Below are 27,594 nucleotides of genomic sequence, written 5' to 3' on the forward strand. Positions count from 1 at the left end.
TGACTATAGAGTGCTTTCCACATTACATATGCCCGGCTGAAAGTAAATCAAACATTACCAGGCCAGAAACATTGTCCGATGGTTTCTGTTCGTGCTCAGAGTCACAGGACAGTCATAATCACTTCACCATTCTCTCCTTCTTGTTGTTGTTTACATAATTATTTAACCTAGATTTATAATCAGTTGCCTTCGTCACAAGGATATGCTGTGCGGAAGGAAGTTGGGTCATTCCCCTGGGAATGGTCCATGATTGTCAATCGACCATCACCAATATTTTTTTTTTTAAATAGGGTGCGTGGGGGACACTGTGAGATTAATCGTGCCGAATGTCCCAACTCGAAATATTGATTCCATGCGTTTTTAGAGCACCTCAGAGTTTGCGCCAGGCGAGAAAACCATACCACAGGTTTTCGTCCTCTTTTCGCGCGTGCTTGCTTCTATATACGAACCAATGTGGTTTTATGTCATCCGAGGATTATGCACCATAACTTAAGCAGGGCATGCGAAATAACTATCTCCCTCGCCCTCTAAAGTTGTGCCCAAATGTCGCCGTTTGTGCAACCTTTGTGATTTTATTCCGCGTTCCCTGCTGACCTTGTTGGAAAAGTAGGTACGGCTCCCTGTTTACTAGCACATGGGGAACGCTAACAAAAATTTTCGCATGTCTGCGATATACACTTGTTCTGTGAGAACCGTTGGAAAGTGACACACATCAAAACTTTGCATTTTACAGAAGAAGATTTCGGAATGTAGCAGACCACTTAAAAATCGCCGACCTACGTCATTCGATAGCACAATGCTTCAGCTACAACATATCAAAAATCTGGAGAATTACTTTTTGACAAACGCGAGAAAGGATTTTTTTTCTCGGCCATGGTTTGCTTGGCATTGGACGCGGAGAAGCACCCTTTCAGGCACATTCTGGTCTGACGCGTGAAACCCTGTAACAGGTTCGTTTTATATGCTTGGTACTAGTGTCTTCCTGGGTTTTTCGGCGGTTCGTCTTTTATTTACACTTGTGACGTGTATACTTCCGCGTCACACTAAAAGAGTAAAAAAGTAAAACCACAAGGTGTCGTGCCCAAAACATGCTCTGTTGAAATTTAACGCTCAGCACCGCTATTGTTATTCTTAGGCACCTTGTATACCGGGAAAGCTTTCCTCTCAAACGACGTTCGCTTCGCCGCGATTCTGCCCTCGGAAATTGGTTCGAAGTGGTGAAACTTCCTTGTCCCAGGCAATGCAATGCAGCGGCTGTGTCTTTCGGCAAGGATGGTCCTTTCTGCTGCAACTTCGTCCTCTGATACCCACAGGCAATTTATGCTCAGCGCGTCCTTTGCCCACATATAGAGGTCCCTTTGTGTTAGGATCTGCCCCTCCTGCGGCCACTGGAGACTGGCTTTGGCAGCGAGCCTTTTAAAAGTTCCTCCTACTCCGTCGCACGGCCCCTTGCCGTGTGACGTTGCGTGGAAGTTCCAGCAAGCGCTAACACCAAAGTGCTCTTTGTGGTAGCACATGTCAAGAAAGCTTTTCTTATTTTTGTATGGCGCAGCACAACCATCTGTGAAGTAATGCACTTTTGTGACCTCAGGGTGCATACGAAGGAATGAGTCTAAGAAGGCTCTTTGAAATTCGTGCACTGCGACATTTGTATGTTGGAGGCAGTCGGAAACTATCACGTAGGATCCCACGTTTAAGTTAGGACACTGGGGCGACTAGGTTTGCGGAATGCAGAGAACACAGAACTCTGGACCCCCGATAAGCGATAACCTACTCAGACTCTTGTACATTCGTGAGCTCCTGTCAGTCCGGTGCGGATACTGTCGATGTCACAACGATGTCGACGATTTGCAATGACTTGTCACCGTGGCCAAGCTATCTGGCATGTTCAAAGCGGTGGAAAGAAAGATCAGAAAAAAAATCTTGTTCAAATGCCTGCTGTGCCTCCTTCAAGCAAACTTTCTGTTAGCTTTGAGCTTTAGCTCATGCAATTTCTCGGTGCCTTGCAGCATGCGGTGCCCGCGGTTATGCGCGGCGGCATTCAGACACTTCTGTTTGTAGTGCTTTGCTCAGATATCGAAAGTAACTGGCAAAGTAACGCGTTACTTTTCTAGATGTTACTTCATTACTTTATCAAGCGAGTAATTACTAATTACTTTAGCGAGTAATTTGTAATGGTAAAAAATCACTTTTTCGTACAGGGTAACGGTAAGAGTAATCAATTACTTTTTTTAGTAACGCGTGTACAAGTCTGACTATTATCACGTTCTCGGATAGATGGGTATTTCAAGCTGTCGCTGGACTGACTTTGTAATTTTTTCGGGAAACTAGATTGCACTAGAAAGGACCCGCTTTCCAGAGTGGGAGTGGGGAACTGCAAAAGCAGTGCTGGATCAGTTCTACTTTACTGCCGCACTTTTCTTCCACACCTTAGGTTCCCTTTGTACACCTCATAGCCTGCTTTCTGGGTGCTAGTTTTATCATTCATTATTTTAATCAGAGCTTTTATTGATGTTCCTGTGAGCTTGTGATATACAGGGCGTCCCAGCTAAATGCGAACATATCTTTTAAAATTATATGTATCACTTTTTCCGAGATTAAATCAATTACAATATAGCATATACTGAAGCACACTCCTTAGGAGGGCATCAGCAAACTCCTAAGACAATGTCTTAATTAACTTTCAATAATTAACTTTTTAATTATAAAAGCTACGAAGTTGCCCCAATGAGAAACCTGTTCCTTTCGGTCACCTGATATCGTAGCCTTTTTCATAACAAAATCCGTTTAGTACATCGTCAGCAAAAAATTCGTGAAGGAACACCATTTTTTTTAAATATTTTGTTCATTGAGCATCTTATGAGACACGTCTTTCCTTCACCCCCAATGTGAGAGGGTCGAAGGAGCAGGTATCATCTCATATGGCCCAAGTGACCAGAACGCCCAAATGTTCATAAGACCCGAAAAAAATTTGGGCCTTTTGAGCATTTGGGTCAAATGAGAAGGGCAGGGTAAGGTGTCCAGAAGGCCAAAATATTCATATGGCCCGAATGGTCATATGGCCCGAAAACCAGGAGGGAAGACTAGGAGTGACCTAGATACTGTATTTTCTTTGCACATACGCGCAATATTCATTAAATGCTGAATGCGACAGAGGAGAAAAAGGTAACTGAACTAAAAATATTAATAAAAGTACTGAAATGAAGAAACAAATTTTCAAGCAAATAAGATATAAATGTGACAAAAAGTAAAATACAAATAAATATTGAATCCTTACAGCGTTCAATATTTCGCTCGGTACAGATTGGTAAGCTCTGTGTCTAATATATTTATTGAACAACTGATTCGTTTGCCGCATTAAAAGCTTTTCAACTTTCGCTTGAATACTGCTATGACGCACAATACGTAGCGCTTTTTCTGCGAAGGTATCCAAGCCGGGCACGGCAGTAGCGTAGCCAGAAAAAAATATTTCTGGAGGGGTTCAGGAGGAAATTTGCATAGGAGAGAAGGGTTTACTCCTCTTTCTCTCTTCCAGATGCGCTACCAAAGGCACGATTTCGGGAGGGGTCTGAACGCCGCAAACCACGCCTACGCATGGGACCGTTTTTTCCGTTCTAACCCATCGGTGCAATTTTTTCCGAGACCATTTTTTCGGGGCCGTTCGACCAAATGGCGCTCTATCAAATAGGCGGACACCTTCGAATTGATTCTGTACCTGAACTCTTTGGAGACTACATTTCACAAGGCGGAAGAAGCGCATTGTTTGTGTTCACGTGAGATGCGCGCTGCAGGAGAAGCATATTCCACTGAGTGACCGAGTGCAATTCTCCAAAATGGGCACTGCTTGATGAACATAATAAATCTCAGTCCCGAGCAAAATACCAAGCCGTAGCGATTCTCGGCAAAGTGTGGAATTCCTGCGCAGTCACACCTGAAAAGCAATTTTACAGAAAAATATTTCTCGCATATAACTCGCACTGATAAAAGTACCGCATTTTTCTGTGTACAAGCTCCGTTATATATAAAAAAAAAAGTTCTCTGAAGAAGTCCTATGGAGGATGATGACGCGCATATGATGACATTAGATGACGCGCAGGACTTCTTCAGAGAACTTCTTTCAATGTATAACGGCGCTTATACACTGAAAAATACGGTCGAAAAAATACACGGTTAGTCTTCCTTTCTGGTTTCCAGGCCATATGACCATTTGGGCCTTCTGGGCGTTAGGGCCTTCTGGACACCTTCTCCTGTCCTGCTCATTTGACCCAAATGCGCAAAAGGCCCAATTTTTTTTCGGGTCTTATGAACATTTGGACGTTTTGGTCACTTGGGCCTTATGCACACTCGGGCCATATGAGATATAACCGAAGGAGCACATTATCCCCTCTTGCGTCCTGGAAAAAGATTAAAAGAAAAAAGAAAATGCAACCCAAGATAAGGGCAGTTCCGATAGAGTCGCCCGACACATTTGTTTTGTTTCCGCAAGTTAAAGCTCATCTTCGACACATGAGGCGGCACTGTGCTCCTTCACCCTATCACATTGAGGGTGAAGGAAAGACGTGTCTCCTAAGATGCACAATGAACAAAATAAAGAAAAAGCCGGTGTTCTTTCACAATTTTTTTTTTTTTTTTTTTTTTTTTTTTTTTTGCGGACGATCTACCGAACGGATTTGTTCACCGGACAATAGGCCATTTGAAAAAGTTCCAGGGAGCAAAGCGCTCTGGCAGGGCGTGCCGGGAAATGCTGTGCGAAACGACAGCGATTTGCTATCGTCTCCGATCGTCGACGTCGTCGTACTGGTGCATGCGCCGTCGCTGTCGTTTTGCACAGCGTTTCCCGGCATGCGCGCTGCTCCCTGGAACTTTTGCAAATGGCCTATTGCTCTCCGGACAGTTGCTCACTGGACAATTGCTCACCAAAAACTGCTGAGGCCGGACAATTGCTCACCGTCTCTTTCACCACACTTATATTGTGATTTTATTTCGCGTTTCTGGCGCTTGACTTTTTTATGTTAGCTGAACTTCTCTTTTAGCTGTGTAAGTTGCTTCAAATGGATCTAGGAATCCACCAGTGAAGAGTGTGAGGCGAGAGGTCGTCCACTTGAAGGCACACCTGAAGCGTCTTTGTCAGGACCTGCGTCCATGGGGCATTCCTAGAGGATTATTTCCATAGGGGGGGGGGGGCGCAGCAAAGTGCTTCCAGGGGAGCAAAGCGTGCAACCACGTCACCTCCTTCCCTGGAAACGGACGCTGCGGACTGTGCGGGTGTTCACAGGTTCATATTATGATGACTGTGAGAAAATAATCATGACCTATAAAGTGACCTTGTCCCCCTGTCGGTACGCTCATGCCTGCGTCACCAGGATCTTCGAAGACACGAGACGGGGAAGATTTAAAATCACATCATTATTTAACCACTAAAATTAACGAATTTTCTATATCTGTCCAAGTCGGTTTAGCGAATGAAAGCCACATTTTAGCGTCCGTTAGGCTTAGTAGGGCGTAGACGGCTGAACAGTGCGGTGGTTAGTTTATTATTAGGTTGGTCCAAGTTCAGTGTTTGCACCGCTATGTCCAGGTTAGTCTAAGTTCGCTGTTGGCAGTTTCCCGCGCGCAACTGTGCATTGTATAGCCAGATAACATTTATTTACAGTAGTTTGCTTTGAAATAGGGATTTCGATCACTTCATTTCGAGGTACACCCAAGTTCAGCAAACAAATAAAAACTCAAGTATATGAGCACCATAAACGATAAATATGACAAGGAAAGCACTTCACCAAACTGTCTTGTTGAAGGCTTGTTATTTTTATTCGTATGGTACAACTGGAGAGATACAAAAACAATGTATGAAGAAGCTCACACATTATGCATGTTCCTGATCAATAAGGAATCACAAAAAGCACGAGAGATACACCCAGACGTGAAGAAAGTGTCTGAAAGTGAGTATCTTGTGACCTCAAGCTGTAGTAATGCCTGCCGCAGTGTTTCAAGAAAAGACTATGCATGCAGCTGTACGACATACTCCAAGACAGGGTTATTATGTCGACATTTTTTGGCAGTTCATTCGGAGTTCGGAGAACAAGTAAACCTTCAGCGCATTGTAATCGGGAGATGGTTCAAGTCATACCAACATGGCTTCATGACAGACAATGATGTTTCTGCAGACACCCCTGCTAAGTCCAATGATGAGTTGGAGCTTCTATCAATGCCTTGCCCTGCATTTCATAAAATGAATAGAAATCAGAAGTTTAACTATGCACTGCGTGCGTTGAAATCTATTGCAGATACACCTGCAGACTGCTCAAGTGACGTTTGCAAGGAGGCTTGCTCTGCTTGAAGGATGCAATGAAGTATGGTTGCAGCAAAACGAGGAAGGTGATGATAACATTGATACTCTGCTTGAAAGGTACGACACTGCAAATGTTCATGTCGATGGTGTTTCTTCACCACACCCTCAACAAAGCCGCAACAGTGATGTTGCCCCAGAAAACTGTAATGCAGTTGGAGTTGCAGAAGTCATGAAGGAAGATACACCATAGTGATCAAGCTGCCACAAGTCAGATGTCGACGGCGCCCAAAACAGAAGGCAGGTATTTCAGGAAGAAAGAGGCAGTGGAGCAATTTATTGTGCTGCACAGGGAAACCAGTATCCTAGAAGCAACTTGATAATAAGAGCAAAGTAAAATGTAAATACTACACGTGATTAAGCCGTTCTGATTTGTAACGGCACTTCACCTTTCCTTCAGTTCTGCTCAGTGGAATACTTGGCCAGCAAGTGGAGGAATCTGTGCTGTGTGGAGAGCGCCTCATAGAAGAATCAGACCTCAAAGTCCGGTCAGAGCGTCTCCCTAGTGCCGTGCTTGACACCCGTCTTAAACTGGTCCAGATAAGGAAGTACTTCTCAGAAGATGCATGGAACTTACTACCAGCCAGGTCTGGTCAGCCTTTTTTTTCTAATTGGATCGAATGTAACTCATTTCAGTGCCAATATCCAAATTTGTATTGCAGTTGTAGTGAAAGAGCAATGCAATAAGTGGTTTTGCCAGTTTTGCAAGAAAAAAGATTATGGTAGTGCGAAGATGGTGTGCTGCGATTGCTGTCTAGAGTGGTATAACTGGTAAGCATTTCGATCTCCTTGTGCAATCACAGCTGACTTGTATAAATAAACAAGCGGTGTTTTTGTTTTCTTTTCAGGCCTTGTTCTCATGCCACGGCAACTTCTATAAAGAAGGGCTGGTTCTGTGACATATGTGTTGCAAAGCATCACGAGCAGATGATTTAAAATCATATTTTGTAAATATGCGGTTTTGATGTGTAATTAAATATTTGTCTTTATGTTGACATCCAAATACTTTCTTTTTGTCACACAAAATATGTTTAATCCAGAGAATGACATCTTCATTTTAATGATTATGATCTAATGATTATGTTTGTTTCATTGTTACATGAAATAGTGCTCTCCGCTGCTAGTGGTAATTTGCACTTAAAAGCACTACTAACCTTTCTGAACAATTACACAATTTTGAACTGAGTTTCAATTAACATTTTATATAACAGTTAAATAACTATGTTTGAGATAGGAAATTGGTCCTTTTGTTGCCTTGTAACTCCATAGTGAACTTTCTAACAACTGTCCAGAACAAAGGCTGCTTGCTAAGATAGCTACGTGGTCGGGAATATTGTGAAGCCGAGATGGTTGAAGGCAAATGTTGTTACTGTCCCCTGCGACAGACACAGCTTTAAAGGTACTGTAAAGCAGCGCCGATCAAATGTCATTTCCCTAGTAGCACAAAACGTCGCAGAAACGTCTTTATTTGGTCAAATTAGGATAGAAGACGATCAGGACGTCAACGCGACGTCTAGAAGCCGTAATTTATAGTACGTTTAGAAGACGCGCCGATTTAACGTTTATAATACGTCTTCGGCATCTCTGTTGAAGAGATATCCTAAAGGAAGACCTCCCGTAAACGTCTTCCGTTCACGTTTGCAAGAAGTACCGAGTTTCCGTTTATAATACGTCTTCGACACCTCTGTTGAAGAGGTATCATTAAGGAAGACATCCTGTAAATATCTTCCGTTCATGTTTGCTAGACGTGCCAACTTTCCATCTATAATACGTCTTCGCCAACTGTGTTCAAGACGTATCTTAGACGAGGACGATTTGTGTACACTGAATAAGTTTACTTTCGGTGGACCTACTGACTGTCTCGAGCTAAAATCAGTAGGGAACACAGGCGTTGAGTTGACGGTGAGTTAATACTCCCAGAAATTTCCCACTTCAGTGTTGTTTCTGTGGGTAACTGAAATAAACTTAGAGACCTCACCCTCCATTTTGACTCAAAGGCGAGCACGGCTATCCAGTTTACGGTACCTTCTAAGACGAGCAATGTATAGTATCTGTTTTCCCTTTGCAAGGGACTAGACCACCTCTACGCTCTGTTTCCCCCACGTGCAACGCCGTGGAGGAAGCCTGCTGTTCTTACGGTAGGAGCACCTCTGCTAACGCGGTCCACCTTTGTGAACCGCATCTTCGATTTTCGCTGAAACGCCACGTGGCAGTGTTTCTTGCAGTTCTGCTTGGAGAAACAGAAAATGGAACGTGTGAAAAAAAAAAAAAGAGGCAGATCTCCGGAAAACTGTACCCGGTGGATATCAACAGGGATGAATTTTCTCACATTCAAATTAGTGTTCTAAACATTTTTTGAACGTCTTCAAGACGGCCACAAACACGTCTTCAAGACTCGGGAAAGCGTCAACTTATCCGGGGGTAGAAAACGTTATGTAGATCAGATTGAAGACGTCTCCTAGATGAAAATATGGTTGTGACCAGACCTTTCCTGGACGTTTATAAAACGTTTTGTGCTACTAGGGTTAGTGTGGCTATTCGATACTCCAAGCCACCAGGACAAAAACTGCGCAACTTTCATTCCAATCGACGGTGCAATTTAGAAAATTACAATTAAAGATTACGGGCATTACTGTACTAGGTATTCGAAATGATTCCGTGCTCCTGCCACATACGGCGGCAACCACATTGCATGCGTATAACACTGGGCCCGACATAACAATCCACCACAAAATCCGTCCCTGCAATTCACACAACGATCCACATCTGAGGATAAACGGATAAGCGAACTGAAATGAAATGCTGAGCCATTGAAAAAAAATGTGTCAGACGTTGAAGAAGCCAGACAGCGTCGGGACTTGTTTGTTCACAGAGGTTCACAGAGAGAGTTTGTTCGTTCGAAAGAGGCCGCGAACAGAAGGAGCCCGCAGGCGCAGTAGAGAAGCAGGGAGAGCTTCCATCGAACAGTGGCCAGTGCTGGGTTACTTCGCAAAAAACACTGTTAACAGGGGTTTCAGAATGCATAGGTAAACAGTGAAACTAATAATATGGTTATTAAAATAACGAAGTTCCGATGTAATAGTGTGTAATACCAATATTCAGTGTTGCCCGCTGTACAGGGGGTTGTTTGACACCAGGCGTCGCACCGCTCCAGCACGCCGCAGAGCCGTATATAGGGAGAGTTTGGCCATTCTTTGATCTTCCGCCGCCTGCGAGGCGGGGCCTGTTTGTGACGTTATCTTCGCCGTTGCTCCGCCCTACAAGCCCGAATCCACATGAAATCCACACAGGATGCGCTTCTAAGCCAGCCCGAGTCACTTGCGCATCTGACCGTCGCCATTTTGATGTTTCTTGCCAGGTGATCAACAAGTGCTTTTTGACAGTCGGCGTAATCGATCGGATTCGACGCTCTGGGCGTCCGGCCCGCTGCGCGATGGGGTTCTGTGTCGCACCGCGCTGCAGAAACTCAAGTTCAAATGGGTTTCGGGTGTTTCGCTTCCCCGTTGATCCAAAAAGAAGAAAAGTTTGGCTGGACAACATGAAACGTGGCGGTGGCTGGAAGCCCACGCCGTACAGCCAGCTTTGCGAGGTGAGAGAAATCTTTTGAAGTCTTTTGCTCCTGATACATTGTACGTTATTTTTATTTTTTCCTGACATAATCAGGCTCACTTTGAAGAGAGCGAATACGAGACAAATCGCGCCGATCGGAGACGATTGCTGAAGCCAACAGCAGTGCCCACAAAGTTCGACTGCAGCGAAACTGAACGACAAGGACGACGTCAAAAGGTATTTTTATGTGCTCAGCTGTAACAAACATTAGTTGCGTTGCTTGATTTTTCCAATCACCTATTATACCAACTTATCTGCTTTTTGATTCAGAAGCGATCCAACCAAGAAAACGAGGACCCGACTTCTAGAGCTGGATCTGAAGTTCGTGTGAGTGATGCGTTCTTGATTTTGGGGTTGGAGCTGGACACATGAAAAAGAAATATGAAGCTTTGCGGAAACGTTGGCCACAGCTGAGTTGCACAATGTATAAGACAAGAAAACTTAGCAAAAGAAACATATACATATAGGAGTAGTGCACATGTAAACAGGAAAATCGTGCAAATACTCTTGGATTTCCCTAATAGTCCCCCGAGTTCCCTCACATGCTGTCATCAGCTGGCGTGCAAGGAGTCAGAGCACCAAGACCAGCCACAAGTTTCTTCTCGGATGCAACTAATAGGGTGGGCTTTGTTCCAAGCGCTGACTATAATGCTGCACAGGTACTTCTGTCCATGCAGTTTTCATTACAGGGAGAAGCAGAGGGGCCTGCCATCGACAGTGCTGTATTGTCACCCCAGCCTCTGGTCGTAGACTCTGTCCTTGCGGCTGCTACATCAAGGTTCCGAGAGGTAAGAAACATGCATTCAATTGGGCTCGGGTGTTGACAGAAGACAACAGGGACGAGAACTTGAACTTGCTATGTCATACCAGAATCGAAACAATTTGCTTTACTTGACACTTTTCCTTTCCTCTGTTTTACTGTGTATTACCAACTGAGTTATTTCTTTTCAAAAATCAGGTGTCGCCAGAGCCACGAGATGGTGCCTGCAACGAGGAAACGTGTAGCCCTGTAGCAGAGCAACATATGGTAAATATAGTATTGACATTTATTTTTCAGTAATTTTACTGTGGGCATGCAGCTCTGTGTGCAACTGCAACTGTACAGTGCTCTGTGGTAGTGTAAACCTGACTTATATTCAGCCACAGCCTGCACAGGAGACAAGCCCCTTTTGTCATGCACACCATGACAGTTGCCTCGATGACATTGCCCGGGTAAGGTTATTTGCAGGTGAAAAATTTCTGTAATTCCAAATGGTTTACGAAACAACTTCCACATTGAGCCATTTATGTTCAAAGTGGTTTTAAGTGGTTCGAAATAGAGACGGTTTCATAAACTTTCATAAACTATTTGTAACTGTGACATTTTTCACCTCGAATCTAAAAAAATATTGCGCATTTATTACACTTTTACATTGTGTGTTTACGTTACATCAATAGTCAATAAATGGTAAAAGCGTTAAAAACCCTGTCCAGGGGAACATAACGAGGCAACACAGTGCTAAACTGGAAAACAACATAATTCATAATCTAACAAGATTACACCTTTCCACCTCTCCAAGGCCAAAATAAAGTTGTTGTTGTTGTTTTGTTTTGTAGTTCCCATTTCACTTCACACACATTTCATCGTGAAAAAATTTTGAACCCGAGAAAGGGACAGAGGAGGGACGACACGACACGTTCGTCCCTCCTCTCTCCCTTTCTCGGGTTCCAAATTTTTTCACCATGTACCAGCTGGGCTGCACCCTTGCCCTTTTGCCATTACATTTCATCGTTTTACAGTTTTATACTGTCTTTCTTTGTGTTCCCCTGCACTGAGCTTTTAACGCTTTTATCATAGACAACAAAACAGCCTGGTTCCTTACTCTTCTTAAAATAATGTACCACCTGGTCGATTTTCAAAATCAGGTGTCACCAGAGCCACGACATGGGGCCTACAATCAGGAAACTTGTGCCCCTGTTGCAGAGCATGATATGGTAAATATAGCTTTGCCATTTATCTTTTCTTTAATTCTACTGTCTGCAGCTATACGGTCTTGTTTGGTAATGTAAACCTTCCTTAATTGCAGCCGCAGCCTGCACAGGAGACAAGCCCCTTTTGTCATGCACACCATGATAGTTGCCTGGATGACATTGCCGGGGTAAGTTTATTCGCAGGTGAAAAATTTCTGTAATTCCAAATGGTTTACGAAACAACTTCCACATTGAGCCATTTATGTTCAAAGTGGTTCAAAATAGAAATTGTTTCATAAACCATTTGTAACTGTGACATTTTTCATCTCAAATCTCAGAAATATTATGCATTTATAACACTTTTACATTGTGTGTTTACATTATATCAATAGTCAATAAATGATAACAGCGTTAAAAACCAAGTGCAGGGGAACATAAATGTGCCGCCTGATCTATTTTCAAAATCAGGTGTCACCAGAGCCACGAGATGGGGCCTGCAATCAGGAGATTTGTTGCCCGGTTGCACAGCATGATACGGTAATTATAGCTTTGGCGTTTATTTTTCCTTTAATTTTACTGTTTGTAACTATACGGCTCTCTGGGGATAATATAAACCTTGCTTATTTTCAGCCACAGCCTGCACTTGAGACAAGCCTCTTTTGTCATGTGGACCATGACAACAGTCTAGAAAACATTGCTGATGTAAGTTTATTAGGTTGTAAAAATACAGCCTGTTATATGCCGGTGTATATGTGTGTCTTGTGTTCTATTTGTTAATCTTTGATGATGATCTTTAAACTAGAATGTTGACACACTGGACACTTCCCTTGAGCTGAGTGTGTGTTCTGCTTCAAAACTGGACACCAACACAGAAAAAGTAAGTTTTTTTTTTTTTCTGTTCCAACATTGGTGCAGTGACATAATGTTGTAATGTCTCGTTATCATGTCATGTCTTGCTTCCTTTGTGCTTGCAATTTTGTTTGTAGATATGATAAGGCAAAACAGATTATCCAAGGATATTGAGTTGTGGTTCATTTGCAGGTTACAGACCAGCCATTGGACCTGTCATTGTGCTCCTCCAGCTCAGTACCACAAAACTCTGAAGTAAGCTGAACCCGGCTTAGGCAGGCGCATACCACTTCCACCATATTGATCTTGATAACATTGTGGGGTTCCGGACTCACTATGTGCTGCAATTGCTATCACACAAACTTACACCTCTCATCAATAAATTTTGAGGTGACAACTGTCAGCTTACCGCATTGTACTTGAGGGATACACTGTTGCTAATTCAAGTCTAGTAAATGTAAGACAGAGTCCAGGAAAACCCTAATCAATCTGACACTATTTACAACAATAATCACAGACAAAATGTAATTTTGCAAGTGTGCTGAATGTCAGTGTCCTTGCAGGTCACAGGCCAGGCACTGGACTTGCTGGTGTGTTCTCCTAGCTCACCCCCAAATGCTGAGGTAAGTACAGTTTTTAGCCCTCAACAGAGTGTGGTGTTCACACTGGTTGCTGTACTTCATCGTAAAATATGTTGCTTTTTATCCATGCTGCCTATCACCAATGAAGAAAGGGACGCTCTCTTGGAAAGAATCAAGTGCCTGGAACGAGCCCGTGCCCGAGAAAGACGGAGAGTCCGAGTACTCGAGGGTGAAAAAGAAACACTCCGTAACAACCTAAATGGTGTCTTCAACAATGACCAGCTGGCAGCGCTCTCCCGACAAAGCAACCGTGGGTCCAAGTGGTCGGAGGAAACGATCAAGAAAGGGCTCCAGTTACACTTTTCTTGTGGAGCCACCGGATATGACGACATGCTGAAGCAGAAGCTGCCCTATATCCATCAGCCAGAACACTGAGGCGAAGGATAGAAGGTTGGACTATATGCATTTTTTTTTTCTCGTGAATTAAGGTTGTGGACTGTCCATTGTGTTGTAACAGTGTACTTATAACATCTATCTTTTGTAGGCATCAAGTTCCAGCCAGGCGTGCTCCAAGAGGTCCTCGACCTCTTGGAAGTAAAGGTGGTTGGACTTGGCCCTCAAGAGCGCTGCTGCCTTCTCATCATAGATGAAATGGCAATACAGCAAAAGATCGAGTATGACCCTACAACAAGCTCGGTACGAGGTTATGCCACACTACCCGTCCCCGGCAAAGTCGAGAAAGTGATGGCAACCCACGGCCTTGTGTTCATGTTGTGTGGAATCGCTACAAGATGGAAGCAGGTGGTTGCTTACCATTACACAGGTAATATTTGCATCGCTTGTAGCATGTAAGCTCTGCGACAGCAAAATTTTAGAATGCATGGTGTAAGGTGGATGCTTTTTATGTAATTGGGTCATTCCATGCCAAACGTCCCAGGCATTGCGCTCGACCATGTCGGATTTCTTTAATAAAAATTGTAGTTTATTATTACCTTGCAATAAATGCCCTGTCAGCTTATTTTTCACGAAAAAAATTTTTTCGCCCTGTAGCTGCCTCTCGAAATTTCCGACCGGGCGAGTTACTGCTTCTTTTTAAAAAATTAAGGAAAAATAACTTTTTTTTTGCCAATCTCAACCAAATTTCTTCTGCGTGATCACAATGAATGGGGCTTTCACACCACGAATCGTCTGAGCTCGCTCGATTGACTTATTCGCCGGTTTACGCCTACTGAAAACTGTCAAATTTAAGAAAATTCAAGATTTTTTATTTGATATTTACAAAATGTTCACAGTCGTTTCTACTGCTCAGCCCTCTTCTCCCGGAAGTATTTAACGAGATAAAAAATGTTTGAAACTCGGCGGACGTAAAACGCGCGAGGAAAAAATTGTCAAAATCGCGAAAAACTGCTAAATAGCCTACTTTCATCCTCTTATTTCACACTGAGGTGCTCGTAATAAAAATACTACACAAAGTGCAATTGATAGGACACCCCTTCAACATTTATTTTGCGAAGTTTTATCAAAACAATTTTCGTTTTAGGCGCGAAAAAAATTTTTAAAGTCTACCACCTCCGCGCCATATAGGGGTTGCTCCGCAAGCTTACTTCACCGCAGCACGCGCCGCCGCGTTCCTCGCGGAAGACACACGGACGCGGTTCGGCTCCCACCTGCAACGTTATTGGCGATGTACGGATACGAGGTTCAGGTCACCCATTCGGAAGATAACGTCCTTCCGGGGGGGGGGGGGGCGCATTCTGCTTATTAGTTTCCATGACAAGGTTGTCTCGTTGACAGCAGAAGAACCGTAATCTTGTTGCCCAGAAGAAGAACAGTCTCTGTTCGAAATATCGGCGGCTTCTGTCCTGAGGCAACTCCCTCCCTACATCTCTACCGGTTCGCTGGATTTCTACCCATCTACGTAATCTTGTTAGGTGGGTACAGCCGCGGCACTATGCGGCACTGGTGCAATAAAGTTTTGGGGGACGCCTGGTGTTTTAGCCCTTTGGCTACTACGGAGCAAAACAATCGTGGAAGCCACGCTATGAATGTGTCCAAGGTATCTCTTGTCAGTTCGAGAGAAACGACTGTTCTGTACGGCACCACAACTCTCCGAGCTTTTTTCATTCATGGAAGAGATACACCTGACCGTGCAAGCAGGCGAAGCCACGACTTCTGCTCAATGCAACAAACGTGAGTATCAATAACACTGCCACTTCTTACGTACGCTTTACATCGTTACCCTTACTAGGTCCATTCTTGTCGCTTGCCCTTCCTGCACTAGATTCGAACCGGGTTATTTGCGTGCTGCACCTTCCCGTTGAAAAGAAAGGCTTTAGTAATAAAGTTTCTTTCAGCAGGTAAGTCCGTAAACGGAACACGCAAATTTCACCACTTCAAGCCGCTGTCGTTGTCAACTGTTTCTGCTGGCCTGACATCATATTCGGTGACTCAAGCATTCGACGTGTCAAAGTAGATGAACTTAACGAATTAAGAGCACGGATCGAAGGGGGAAGCGGTGACGCTTTGTGCAATGAAGTGAGATTCCTGAACAAGTGCGGGGATGGTAAAGTTTAACCTTTTTCTTCGCAGCGAAAACAAAAAGTGTTTTGATAAAACTTTGTCAAATAAATGGTGAAGGGCCGTCCTATCAATTGCAGTTTGTGTAATATTTTTATTACGAGCACCTCAGTGTGAAATAAGCGGAAACTTTATTGCACCGGCGCTACAAATTGCCGCGGTTGTAGCCGCCGAACAAGATTACGGTTATTCCGCAGTCCACGAAACAACCTTGTCTTAGAAACCAATAATCAGAATGCCCCTGCCCCCGGAAGGACGTCATCTTCCAAATGGGTGACCTGAACCTCGTATCCGTGCATCGCCAATAATGCTGCAGGTGGGAGCCGAACGGCGTCCGTGTGTCTTCCGCGAGGAACGCGGCGGCGCGTGCTGCGGTGAAGTAAGCTTGCGGAGCAACCCCTACATGGCGCGGAGGTGGTAGACTTCAAAAAATTTTTTTGCGCCTAAAACGAAAATTGTTTTGATAAAACTTCGCAAAATAAATGTTGAAGGGGTGTCCTATCAATTGCACTTTGTGTAGTATTTTTATTACGAGCACCTCAGTGTGAAATAAGAGGATGAAAGTAGGCTATTTAGCAGTTTTTCGCGATTTTGACAACTTTTTCCTCGCGCGTTTTACGTCCGCCGAGTTTCAAACATTTTTTATCTCGTTAAATACTTCCGGGGGAAGAGGGCTGAGCAGTAGAAACGACTGTGAACATTTTGTAAATATCAAATAAAAAATCTTGAATTTTCTTAAATTTGACAGTTTTCAGTGGGCGTAAACCGGCGAATAAGTCAGTCGAGCGAGCTCAGACGATTCGTGGTGTGAAAGCCCCATTCATTGTGATCACGCAGAAGAAATTTGGTTGAGATTGGCAAAAAAAGTTATTTTTCCTTAATTTTTTAAAAAGAAGCAGTAACTCGCCCGGTCGGAAATTTTGGGAGGCAGCTACTGGGCGAAAAAATTTTTTTCGTGAAAAATAAGCTGGCAGGGCATTTATTGCAAGGTAATAATAAACTACAATTTTTATTAAAGAAATCCGACATGGTCGAGCGCAATGCCTGGGACGTTTGGCATGGAATGACCCAATTGCTTTCACTTGAAGCACAATTAGGCAGACAAGCAGCAGTTTGTTAGTTAGGCACTAATTACCAGACTTCAAGGTAACTCGTTACAAGTAACTCGTTACTGTAACTAAGTTCCCTTTTTTGGTAACTCGGTACTTTTGCGCCATGGTAACTTTCAGAGGAACTCGTTCCTTTTTCAGGAAACTTTGCCAAAGTAACTTACGTTAAGTTCCAAGTTACTTTTAACTCGCTTTTCACTCACGTCCACATATTTTCTTGCTTTCCCTCCCGTGCCTTCTTAGCATTTTTTGCCATAAAACGTGATAGTCAATCACTCACTGCATTTTATTTAGGGAGTAAGAACCGCTGCCTTTGAAATGAAGCTGGACTATTGTGCCCACAGGGAGTAAGATGCAAGCCGTTCGAATAGACATCTACCAGAGAAACGTCATTGTGACCAGGGTGTCGAACCGCAAAAAATACGGGTTCGGTTCGGGTTCGGGTTCGCGTTGTTTTGATTTCGTTCCGGTTCAGTTCCGGTTCGGCCAGGCCAGAAATCGAACCGGTTCGCAAACCGGTTCGCATCCCCGAACCGGTTCGCGAACCGGTTCAACGCTTCCGTTATATATGTTCCATAAAACTGCTTTTATCAGGAAATGCGTGGCTAATAGCTTACTGCTGTTGTCTGCATTGACGTCTCTAGCGGTGAGGTAGCCCTTTAGTGAGAGAAATGAGAAATGGATGAACACTTATTGCAACTAGAGTTCACGCTGTTGAAGCGGTGTAGTCCTGCTACTTTCTGTTCCCAAAATATCTTTTTTCACACGCGCAGTGCCAGCAAGATACACTTAAAGGAAGCCTAATAAGATGGACAGCGTAACATAGACTACAGTACTTGCCGGCACACTGCCTTCGCAGCGTGAATCGATCTGAAACCGTACTGAAGCATGTCGAAAATAGGCCTGCAAGCCTTACTCTGTCCGAGCTCACAGCAGTGTACTTGTTAATCCACAACACAACGGCAATGTGTCACGACGACACAACTGCGCTACCAATAAGCAGAACCACATTTACTTTTCAAAGCACGACCAATCAAACAGGCACCGTTCTGCGTACGCTCCTTCTCCACTTCTCATGTTTCTGACTTGTTTAATTTGTGCTGCTCACGTGTAAAGGGAAATCTTGGGCGCTTATTTGATCACATATTCGTCCTGTAGAGCTATATAACTGGCCTACTCCATTCGTGTTTCATTCGTCCGCGTGGCACCTGGTCTCTGAGGAGTAGACGCCGCACCGCGTGCGTGGGGCGCTAGCTGCGGCACTCACAAGGACAACTGCGCTTCAACATGTTAAAAAGACGCTGAAAGTATACTTACTATACGTCGTCGTCTGACTGCTAAGTGAACATTTCTGAAATTTATGATATAGGCGCGTGATGATGATACCAATGTGTCTTCGTTCGGGGATAGAGAGGAACTCTTATGCTGACTTCTTTTATGTCCGAACCGTTTTGTTGCGAACCGGTTACCGCTATTATTTTTTACGGTTCTGCTCCGGTTCGGGTTCAACAGTGTCATGAAAATTTCGGTTCGGGTTCGGGTTCGGTTCCGGCAAAAATAACGGTTCGGGTACGGTTTTCGGTTCGGGTTCGGGTTCGGTTCGACACCCTGATTGTGACATTGGTAGACAGATTGAAACCGAAACAAATCAGAAGGAGAGGGCTGGGTTACACGAACGGGCACATGTTCGCTGCCTCCAATTGAAAAGTAGGACCGAGGGTTGCGTCCCGTCAAGGGACCATATCGTAATCCCCTCAAGACCGTGGCTTTCGGGCGCGACCTTGTTCACCTCTAGCTTCGAGCGTAGTTCAGTTCTACCAAATTTTGCCGCTGTCGAACACTATGACGCCACTTGTTTACATACAGGGAGAGGTCTATTGTTGGACATAAACGAAAACGATCTAAGCGTGTTGCACTCCTCCGCAAGCAACTCAAGGTCTAACTCAACTGCTCACGCGCTGCACCTGCGGAATGCTATTTTGTGTCTGAAGTAACTTGGAAGTAACTCGTTCTTTTTTTAAGTAACTTAGAAACTGCGAGTTACATTTCAGGCTGAAGAACTTCGTTATTAGTTTAGTTATATTTTGGACACAGTAACTTAACTTGTAACGAGTTCTTTTTGACGGGTAACTTCTCAATCTATGCTAATTACTCAGATACTTTTAATATAAAACACTTCAGGGTAAAACCTCATTAATTCCTGGCTAATCACTTATTACTAAGCCATGCGTATGCTCTATGTTCTGCGAACTGGTTCTAGATACTGGCAATGCAGCATGAAGTTTTTTTTTTTTTTGTGAAACATTTTTGTGACTGCACACTGATCATTGTGCAGGAGACTCGTTCAGTGGGATTGATGCTGGAAACATGGTGCTGACCATCATTGAACGATGCTGCAGCATTGGTCTGGAAATTGTCGCTGTCACGACAGACATGGGATCAGGCAACAGATCAATGTGGCAGTACTTCAAGGTAAATGAATCAGCCTTCTGCATGTGACTTTTATTAAGCAGTAGCTGCTGTGGCCAGCAGACACATGCATAATATTCTATGTGAAAACGTACAGTATGGCATACTTTGTAGATAAACTCCGGAAAGCACGCCCGTGTTGCCAATGTTGCCCAGCATCCCGCTCTACACGGAAAGGACGTTCGGTTCATAGCTGACGTACCCCACATCGCCAAGAATCTGTGTGGGCACCTCATGAATGGACAACAAATCATTCTCCACCCTGATGACGTCAAGCGCTACAACTTGAAGGGCTGCATCATCTCCCTAGAACCTATAAAGAGACTTGCTGCTTTTCAAGATGAGAGCGTCTTCAAACTGGCCCCGAAAGTGACCAAACAAGTTGTTGACCCAAATCACTTCGATAAGATGAAGGTCTCCAACGCAATGACGATTTTCAGCCACACCACAGCGGTTGCGCTGCGCACGATGGTCGAGACCCACAGCTGGCCAGAACACTACTTGGTTACAGCGTGGTTTATTGACCAAGTGAATAAATGGTTTGACCTTATGTGCAGCCGCCACCCTGTGATGGCATTGAGCCTCCACAACCCGACCCACCATGAAGAAGCTCTGAAGTTTCTGAGAGACTTCATGGACATGTTTGGGCGACTCAAGATAGGCAACGGACATTATAAGCCTTGTCAAGCTGGTGTCGCCCTTTCGACTACGTCTATCCTGGAGCTCCAGAAACATTTACTGGAGGACCGGAAGTTTGAGTTTGTTCTAACCTCCAGGTTTACACAAGACAGCCTTGAGAACTTCTTCTCGACTGTCCGGCTCCGAAATCCAATTCCGACACCCCTCAAATTCAAGATGTCGTTGAAAATAATCAGTGTGTCCCAGTATCTAAAAGTGGCGACTACTGGATCATATGAAGTGGACGATGGGGCATTTTTCCTTGCAGACTTCGAAACAAACAGGCATCCTGTTGTGCCAGTGCAGGAAAGTGACGCGGATAACGTGACCTTTGGACAGCCGCACCTGACAGAGAGAGAGGGTCGCGCCTTTTTCTATTATTCTGGCTACATTGTGTCTCGTGTTGTGAAGAACACTGCAACCTCTGAGCAATGTAGGACCTGGTTAACTAGTGAAAGTGGCACGGCTTCGCAAGCTAGTGACTTTACGACTAACAAGTGCTACGTTCCTGGAGCATTGGTGTATCCGTCAGACACAGTGCACATGGTGCTTCTGACGTGTGAAAGCTGCTTCACTAGAAATATTGGGACATGCATGAGTGAAGACAATATCATTTCGAAGCTGATGCAGTTAATGTGTGATGCTGTTATACATGTGGACTTTCCAGCATGCCACGACATAAAAAGAAGACTGATTCGTCGATTCTGTCACGCACGGCTTCAGTTGCGCCTCTCTGAACTTACACGAAAAAGCAACACAAAGACACGAGATATGGGCAGCAAAAGTATGTGCGCGCCTCATCGACAAAAGTGAGTGGTTCAACCATGTACACTATTGTGCTTTTTTCTAGGTCAACATGTACATAGTGTAAGTATTTTTCTACTTTGGTGTATATAATGTAAACATTTTACTGTAAATAATTGTACTGACAATGTATGTTGTAGATACTGTAAATATGTTGTATATATACCCCCACGGTTATCCCCACCTTGAAGTGGTCGTGGGGCTTGCGTGCCTCTGTGACTCTGTGGGCTAAGTCAGCACAGGGCCACCCATGCTGAACAGGTCACAGGTGAGAGGCCAGATAAAGAGGGATGTTTCAACTGAAAGTTGATGTACACAACTGTTTATGTATACGAAGTCAACAGTGGATGTCAATAAACATGTTTCTTTCAATGCTCTGTGTTTCCTTTATGACTCTGGCCGTGTTGTAACCATCACCTCCAAAACCTGTGTTTTGTCTACAATAACTCGATGTAATTGGTTTCACAACTGTGTCAACAAATTTATTACTAAAATCGTACTCTGTTTACGTGCACAGGCTTACGCCAGATTACTCACTGCAATAAAGCTTACGTGCGGCGCAATTTACGCCTGACATCGCAATCGCTGGACTGACGTTTACCCTACGAATGCAACAGCGCAGCGAAGTTTGCGAAAAGCAGATTATATCGCCGTTCATCGTGCAGAAACATTCACAAAATCACGTGAACACTTGCGAGAGCACAAAAACAGGCCTCATCGCTTCGCGATATCAGCTTTCCACAATTGACAAGTCATGACGGTCCTGTGAATTAAACGAAGTTCGCAAAAATCTAGTTTTTCACCTTGTACCCTGTAAACGAATTTATAAAATCGCGTAGACACTCGCGAGGCCACAAAAAGTAACGTCGCTTCTGCCCCACACTGTATAACAAAGAATATCGGCCGCGTCAGTCTTCTGAATCCAACTAAGTTTGCAATGAACACCACTGTATCACCTTTGTACAATAAAAGTATTCATAAAATGGCGTTGACACTTGCGAGTGCACAAAAAGGTTACAGCGCTTCTGCTCCACAGTGTAACAAAGCAAACATCGGCCACGCCGGTCCTGTAAGTGGTATTCTTCCTTTACCTTGTGCATTCCTAAACTCCGGCAAAGGGGATTATGGTAGTTAATACATGAAAAAACGTATATCACAGCAAATATCGCGACATTTCGCGGTACTGCGAGCACTGACGCAAGTTGCTCGCTCGCTTGAATCGCCAGACACGTGAAGCATCAATATGGCGTCGCCGGAACCGCCAAAACAATACTGGACGGGCGGGGCACGGCGTCATCGCCGACGCTAAACCATGTGATTCAACACGCGCTCCGCCCAATGGCAAAACTCTCCCTATATACGGCTCTGCCACGCTGCATTTTTCATGGCAAATTAAAAATATTTATAGCGCGTTGTCGGTCGTACGGTTCCGCATATGGTATTTAGAAGCAACAAAGTATCTAGTCACATCACCGGCATATTATGCTTGTGTACTGCTTTACAGTACCTTTATGCTGTGTCTGTTGTGTGTCCCATTTCTTCGTATGTCGTCGCTTATGGTCAAATGATCCAACGAGTCAAATGTTCCAACAGGTCATAAGCTCCAAAAAGTCACGTGACAGGCGAGTCAAAAGCTCCAAAGCGTCAAATGCTCCAACCGCGTCAAAAGATCCACACGGGTTCCGTATTGTTCAATATTATCTCGTCCTCTGAGCGTCAAATGCTCCAACCGCGTCAAAAGATCCACACGGGTTCCGTATTATTCAATATTATCTCGTCCTCTAACCAACTTTCTAGCGATGCCTTGTACCAGAAAGTTTTTTTTTTTTTTTTCGAAGAACAACATCCAGTGAAACTCAAGTCGAAAGGGTAACGTACTCTTCAGTGTTTTCGTGTCCCCTGCCATGTATGTAAACGTGTTAACATTGGACATGGTCAATGACCGTAACCCCTGAACGACAGGAATGGGCTTATTCTGGGAAGCAGGACGTCGTGTGCAAACTTGGAGTTGAAGTCAGTAATACCGTATTGTTCAATATTATCATGACCCCTGAAAGACAGCAATGGGCTTATTCTGGGAAGCAGGACGTCGTGTGCAAACTTGGGGTTGAACGAAGGGGTATAAAACCTGGACTGGGCGGTCCGAAAACATTCGGGAGCAGAGGTCATCTTCACGGTTCTCGCTGTCCGAACTGCAAGCATACATCCACCTTGATTGCCTGGTTGAATGGACCTCGACATGCCGGACGATTCGTGAATGCTTCTTTTACAGATGCACGAGCTGTTATCGCCTGAGCAGGTTGGCGAGGGGAACCAACGAAACCTGGTCTGTTGCCCACGTCACGCTGCAAAACGGCGTCATGAGGACAGACCCGGATCATCCATCGACACCGCACAGCTGTGACCCCGCCGAGGATGCAGAGGCGGCCACAGTCCTTTCCAGGCGTTACATGTATGAAGTCCGAACAGACGTACGGACCAGCAGAAAGAGACCTCGGCAGGCATTCGACGAAGCAGTGTCTGCTGTACAGGTCAGGTTTCAAGATGACGACGCGAGTCTTCAAAATGACATCAAACGCCAGATGAGCACCAGCTACGGTTTTGCCTCCAAAAGACGTGCGTTGTCGCGCAATCGACACGCAAACATTCCGAAGGGAAACTCCATTGACGCCATACTTCCGGAGCTGCGAATTACGAAGGATGGCCAGCAATTTCTTCAACTGGAAGACAAGACTGAAGGGAGGAGACTGCTCGTATTTTACGCCGAGAAGGACCTGGACGCCTTCGCAAACACGGAGTACATCCTGGGGGATGGCAACTTCAAGTATAATCCATCCGAATTTCACAGCCCTGGACAGCTGTACACAATACATGCAATTGTCAAAGGCGAAGCGCACCCCATAGTGTACGCATTGATGCAGGCAACAGATGTGAGAGCGTACCAAGCGGTGTTCCACACCTTGAAGGAGTCCATGGTGCGACGATTTGGTCACGTCGGGAGCCTATCCACTACGGCGACCTGGCTATTTGACTATGAGTCTGCAGCAATACGGGCAGCACTCAATGTGTTCCAGACAGCGACGGGTGAACCCAACGTGAGTACGAGATCAGAGTAGTGTTCTCATCTTATTGGCTATATTGTTCTTGCTGCAACGTATATAAATGTTTCTTCTTATTCCTTATTCCTTTCCTTTCTTCTTCATTGATTACGCAGGTGCGAGGCTGCGCCTTTCACTATGCCAAGGCCATCAACAAGAAGCGAGACGAGCTCGGTCTGAAGGTGTTGTGCAGAGAGAACGCCGAAGTCAACCGATGGTTTGTTCGAGTGAGGCATCTGCCGTTCGTTCCTGACGACTTCCGCCTGGCCTTCGCCGACGACATCCTTTCTGTGAAGCCGGACCTGCCTCCACTACATGCGGCGCGTCTGGCGCTGTTTGACCGGTACTACCGAGCGTACTGGCTCACGAACAGCCTGCTGAAGGACCGCTGGGGACAATTTGGGAACCGAGGACCGAGGACCACAAACCACGTAGAAGGCTGGCACAATGGCCTGCACAGTCGGTTCACGTGTCGTCACCCAAACCTGGCCGAGTTCCTGGAGTTCCTGCGAGTCAGTCAGCACGCCGTGCAAAACAGAGTCCAGGCCCTTCTGTTGGACCCGTTGGCAGTGCCAACCCCGACGTCAGCTGCAGTACGGGAGAGAAACGCGAGCCTATTGCAAGAAATGGACTCCTTCTCGTGGTACTTGAGCACAAGTCCGGTATCTTTTATGGACCTGACCACGTACCTAGACAGAATCGCCTTGGTTGGTGTCCTGCCGTCGGAAAGTTAGCGTCCGCACATTTTGTATCTAATGTAAATATTGTTATATTCCAATTAAATAGTTGCTTTCATTTCCACATCTCTGTTCGGTCATTTTCCCTGACCAATTGTATAACCACGGGGCGTCAAAAGATCCAACCGGGTCAAAAGCTCCAACGCGTCAAAAGCTCCAACCGGGTCGAAAGCTCCAACGCGTCAAAAGATCCAACGGGTCAAAAGATCCACTGTTGGATCTTTTGACTCGTTGGAGCTTTTGACGCGTTGGAGCTTTTGACGTGGAATCGTATGTCGTCGCCCCTTGGCATCTTTCACTGACTATGTCATACCAACTACCTCGACTTTGCACTTTGATAAACTTTGCACTTTGGTTTGGTGCCTCTTTAGTAGCACCCCAGTGTCACACATGAAAAACCTAACATGAAATTACAGTGTGTGAGATGATGGACGAGCACTCGCCAAGACGGTGTTCAAGCTGTCTTCAATCGTCGAGCACCCCCACGAACAGCCTCACGGACATCTGTGGGTACGCAGACCACGATTTGGGAACCACTGGGTTAGAGCAGAGTTTCTCAAACGGACGGAGCAGTGGTTGGGCACCGCAACCCTCAGTTTCGGCTAGATAATTAGCTCAGAACACTTGAGCCCCGGCTCAAAATGTGGGTCACGAGAAAGAAAGGATGGAATGTCACAATTTGCTCTCCCTTTGAGGACTACAAAACTTCCTGTCCCGGCTTCACTGGCTTTACCGCAACCGAACGGCGCATCGGGTTGGTGACGCCAGCGCAAAAGTGCGTCGTGCGGAGAGCCACATTCGGTTGGACAACACTAAGTAGTGCGCACAGCATTGGTCATATTTTAATTGATTGCTCATTGTCACTTGATAATTTTCTAGCATATTTCAGTTTTTTCTGCATCCTCGCGCAACAGTTTATCTTGAATCAGTTGCTTCAACGTGATCTGATGTAAGTTTTCAGCAAGGATACCCTACACACATGGAAAAACGTACAGAAGTAATGAAGCTGTCCATTCTGAGGCCCTCCAAAAGCGAAACTCTGGCCTCGATGGAGAGCTTGGTGGAGTTATTATTCTTCTGTTAATGATGCTGATTGTTTATTTCGTGCCAACACACAGGGTGTTTATTTTTATTTGTTACATAATTTTTATTAAAAAACTATAGAGCAGAATAGATGCCGTTTTTCCAGGTGAGTTATATGGCCAGGCGAACATTCGCTCGAAGAAAAAGAAGCAAGTAAATAATGCAACTGCATGATCGCTAATTACCTAAAATTCATTACCTCTTTAATTAGCGGATTTCACGCAAAAACGAAATAGAACAGGAGGTATTCGTCGTCAAAAGCAATTTCATGTTTACAAAAGACTTAAACGCACACGTGCGTAAAAAAATCCATTGCTGAATTTTGCTATGCAAGTGAGCCAAGAGCTAAACACTTTTCTAGCGCAGAAAGAGCGACGTGCAATCCACGTGAAAGGGCCATGTGCTTTGGAGTGAAGAAGCTGGTTGGTGTAGGAGCTGGTCTATTGGCCAGATAGACCACTCTTCGACTCAGATAGGGCGAATGTCGCGTCATTTCTGCGCTCGCAAAGTGGGTGTTTCTTGTTTCAGCTCATTTGCACAACAAAATTCCAGGATGAATATTTCAAAACAGGTACTTTTAAAGGATTTTTAAACATGGAACACATCCCGTTCTGTTATCCCGCTTTTATGCAAAATCCCATAATTAAAGAGTTAATTAACCAATGTTAGGTAATTAGTGACCTAGTAGTTACATACTTTCTTCCAGAGAATCTTCATCTGGCCATATAACCCAACTGCAAAACCATCATCTATTTTGCTCTGCTAGTTTTTAATAAAAATTCAGTGACGAATAAATATATACTCTCTGCAGGATGCTTCTTTGGCTTCAGACAGCGACATACCTGTGATAGTCCGTACAACGCAAAAGAACACCGTGTGAATGTAATCTGGAACAAATCCAGACAACATTCCAAAATGTGGCATGTTTATTACTACAGCTGGCCCTTATGTCCGCAGACGAATTCTTGCCCTCTAATGACTGCTGTCACTGCTGTTTCATCAGTCCATTCCCTTGGAGTGTTAGTGGTGATAGGGTCCATGGCTGAGGCATAGTACTCCCCTTGATGGTAGGCACCAACTACATCTGTAGTACCTGTGAAACCCAACATTGTTTTGCATGGGAGGTAGAGCTGCGGTGTAAACACGGCAGCATAATTAAATAAATATGCTTTTAACAATGCTCCTGACTTGGTCTTCCATGTCACACCACTGAAAATATCCTTTGCATCATCCACAGAGTCCGAGGAAGGTGTTCATGTCCGGCTTTCCTTTACTACACATGTGCTTCTGTCTCACAGTTTGTGGCAACTCGTTTATCGTCACGTGAATGGGCCAAATTGATATGTTCACTGATTTAAATACTTGTGCCCCATCACTATTTAATAAATTAGAGAAGTTGTCAGGTGATGACAACACCTGACCGGCCTGGTATAGGGCTTCATACTATACTCTGTCTAAGATACCTTCAAATTTGTTTGCCTCTCACTTCTGTACTTCTGACAACCTCTTCTCTAGTGGTCGGTTGACACTGTACTGTGGCGCTTCATCAGATGCTCTCCGTAAAAGGAGCAAGAGTGAAAGAGGTTGCGCCTTCAGCTACTGCTAATTACATCTTTTGGATTTTCTATTTATCACTATGTGATGTACGACACTATTGCTAGGCAAACATTGTGCATCTGTGAAGGCAGAGTGCAATTGAGGATA

The 27,594-nt window shown here is 44.7% G+C and overlaps 1 protein-coding gene and 3 long non-coding RNA genes across 4 annotated transcripts; all 4 read left to right on the plus strand.

Moving 5' to 3' along the window:
- Window positions 1–10,660: 10,660 nt before the first annotated feature.
- Window positions 10,661–11,167, plus strand: LOC135388506 (uncharacterized). Its single transcript, XR_010421432.1, has 3 exons — window positions 10,661–10,743; window positions 10,914–10,982; window positions 11,096–11,167. It is a non-coding gene; the product is annotated as an uncharacterized LOC135388506 (long non-coding RNA).
- A 659-nt stretch (window positions 11,168–11,826) lies between these two features.
- Window positions 11,827–12,440, plus strand: LOC135387143 (uncharacterized). The gene is made up of 3 exons (XR_010420889.1): window positions 11,827–11,929; window positions 12,022–12,093; window positions 12,374–12,440. It is a non-coding gene; the product is annotated as an uncharacterized LOC135387143 (long non-coding RNA).
- A 268-nt stretch (window positions 12,441–12,708) lies between these two features.
- On the plus strand, window positions 12,709–13,377 carry LOC135387144 (uncharacterized). Its single transcript, XR_010420890.1, has 3 exons — window positions 12,709–12,782; window positions 12,947–13,009; window positions 13,318–13,377. It is a non-coding gene; the product is annotated as an uncharacterized LOC135387144 (long non-coding RNA).
- A 9,842-nt stretch (window positions 13,378–23,219) lies between these two features.
- LOC135387145 (uncharacterized) lies at window positions 23,220–24,865 on the plus strand. The gene is made up of 2 exons (XM_064616509.1): window positions 23,220–24,067; window positions 24,187–24,865. Exons 1-2 carry the CDS (start codon window positions 23,333–23,335, stop codon window positions 24,802–24,804), a joined length of 1,353 nt encoding a protein of 450 aa, XP_064472579.1. The 5' UTR covers window positions 23,220–23,332; the 3' UTR covers window positions 24,805–24,865.
- The last annotated feature ends 2,729 nt before the right edge of the window (window positions 24,866–27,594 follow it).

This window comes from Ornithodoros turicata, chromosome 3 (genome assembly GCF_037126465.1).
Source record: "Ornithodoros turicata isolate Travis chromosome 3, ASM3712646v1, whole genome shotgun sequence".
NCBI classification, from domain to species: Eukaryota; Metazoa; Arthropoda; class Arachnida; order Ixodida; family Argasidae; genus Ornithodoros; species Ornithodoros turicata.

Bases quoted from the DNA above. Each gene is read 5' to 3' on its own strand.
- LOC135387145 (XM_064616509.1), top strand. From the start codon at position 23,333: ATGAGGACAGACCCGGATCATCCATCGACACCGCACAGCTGTGACCCC. The intron at 24,068-24,186 runs GTGAGTACGAGA...TTGATTACGCAG, and splicing joins CAGCGACGGGTGAACCCAAC to GTGCGAGGCTGCGCCTTTCA.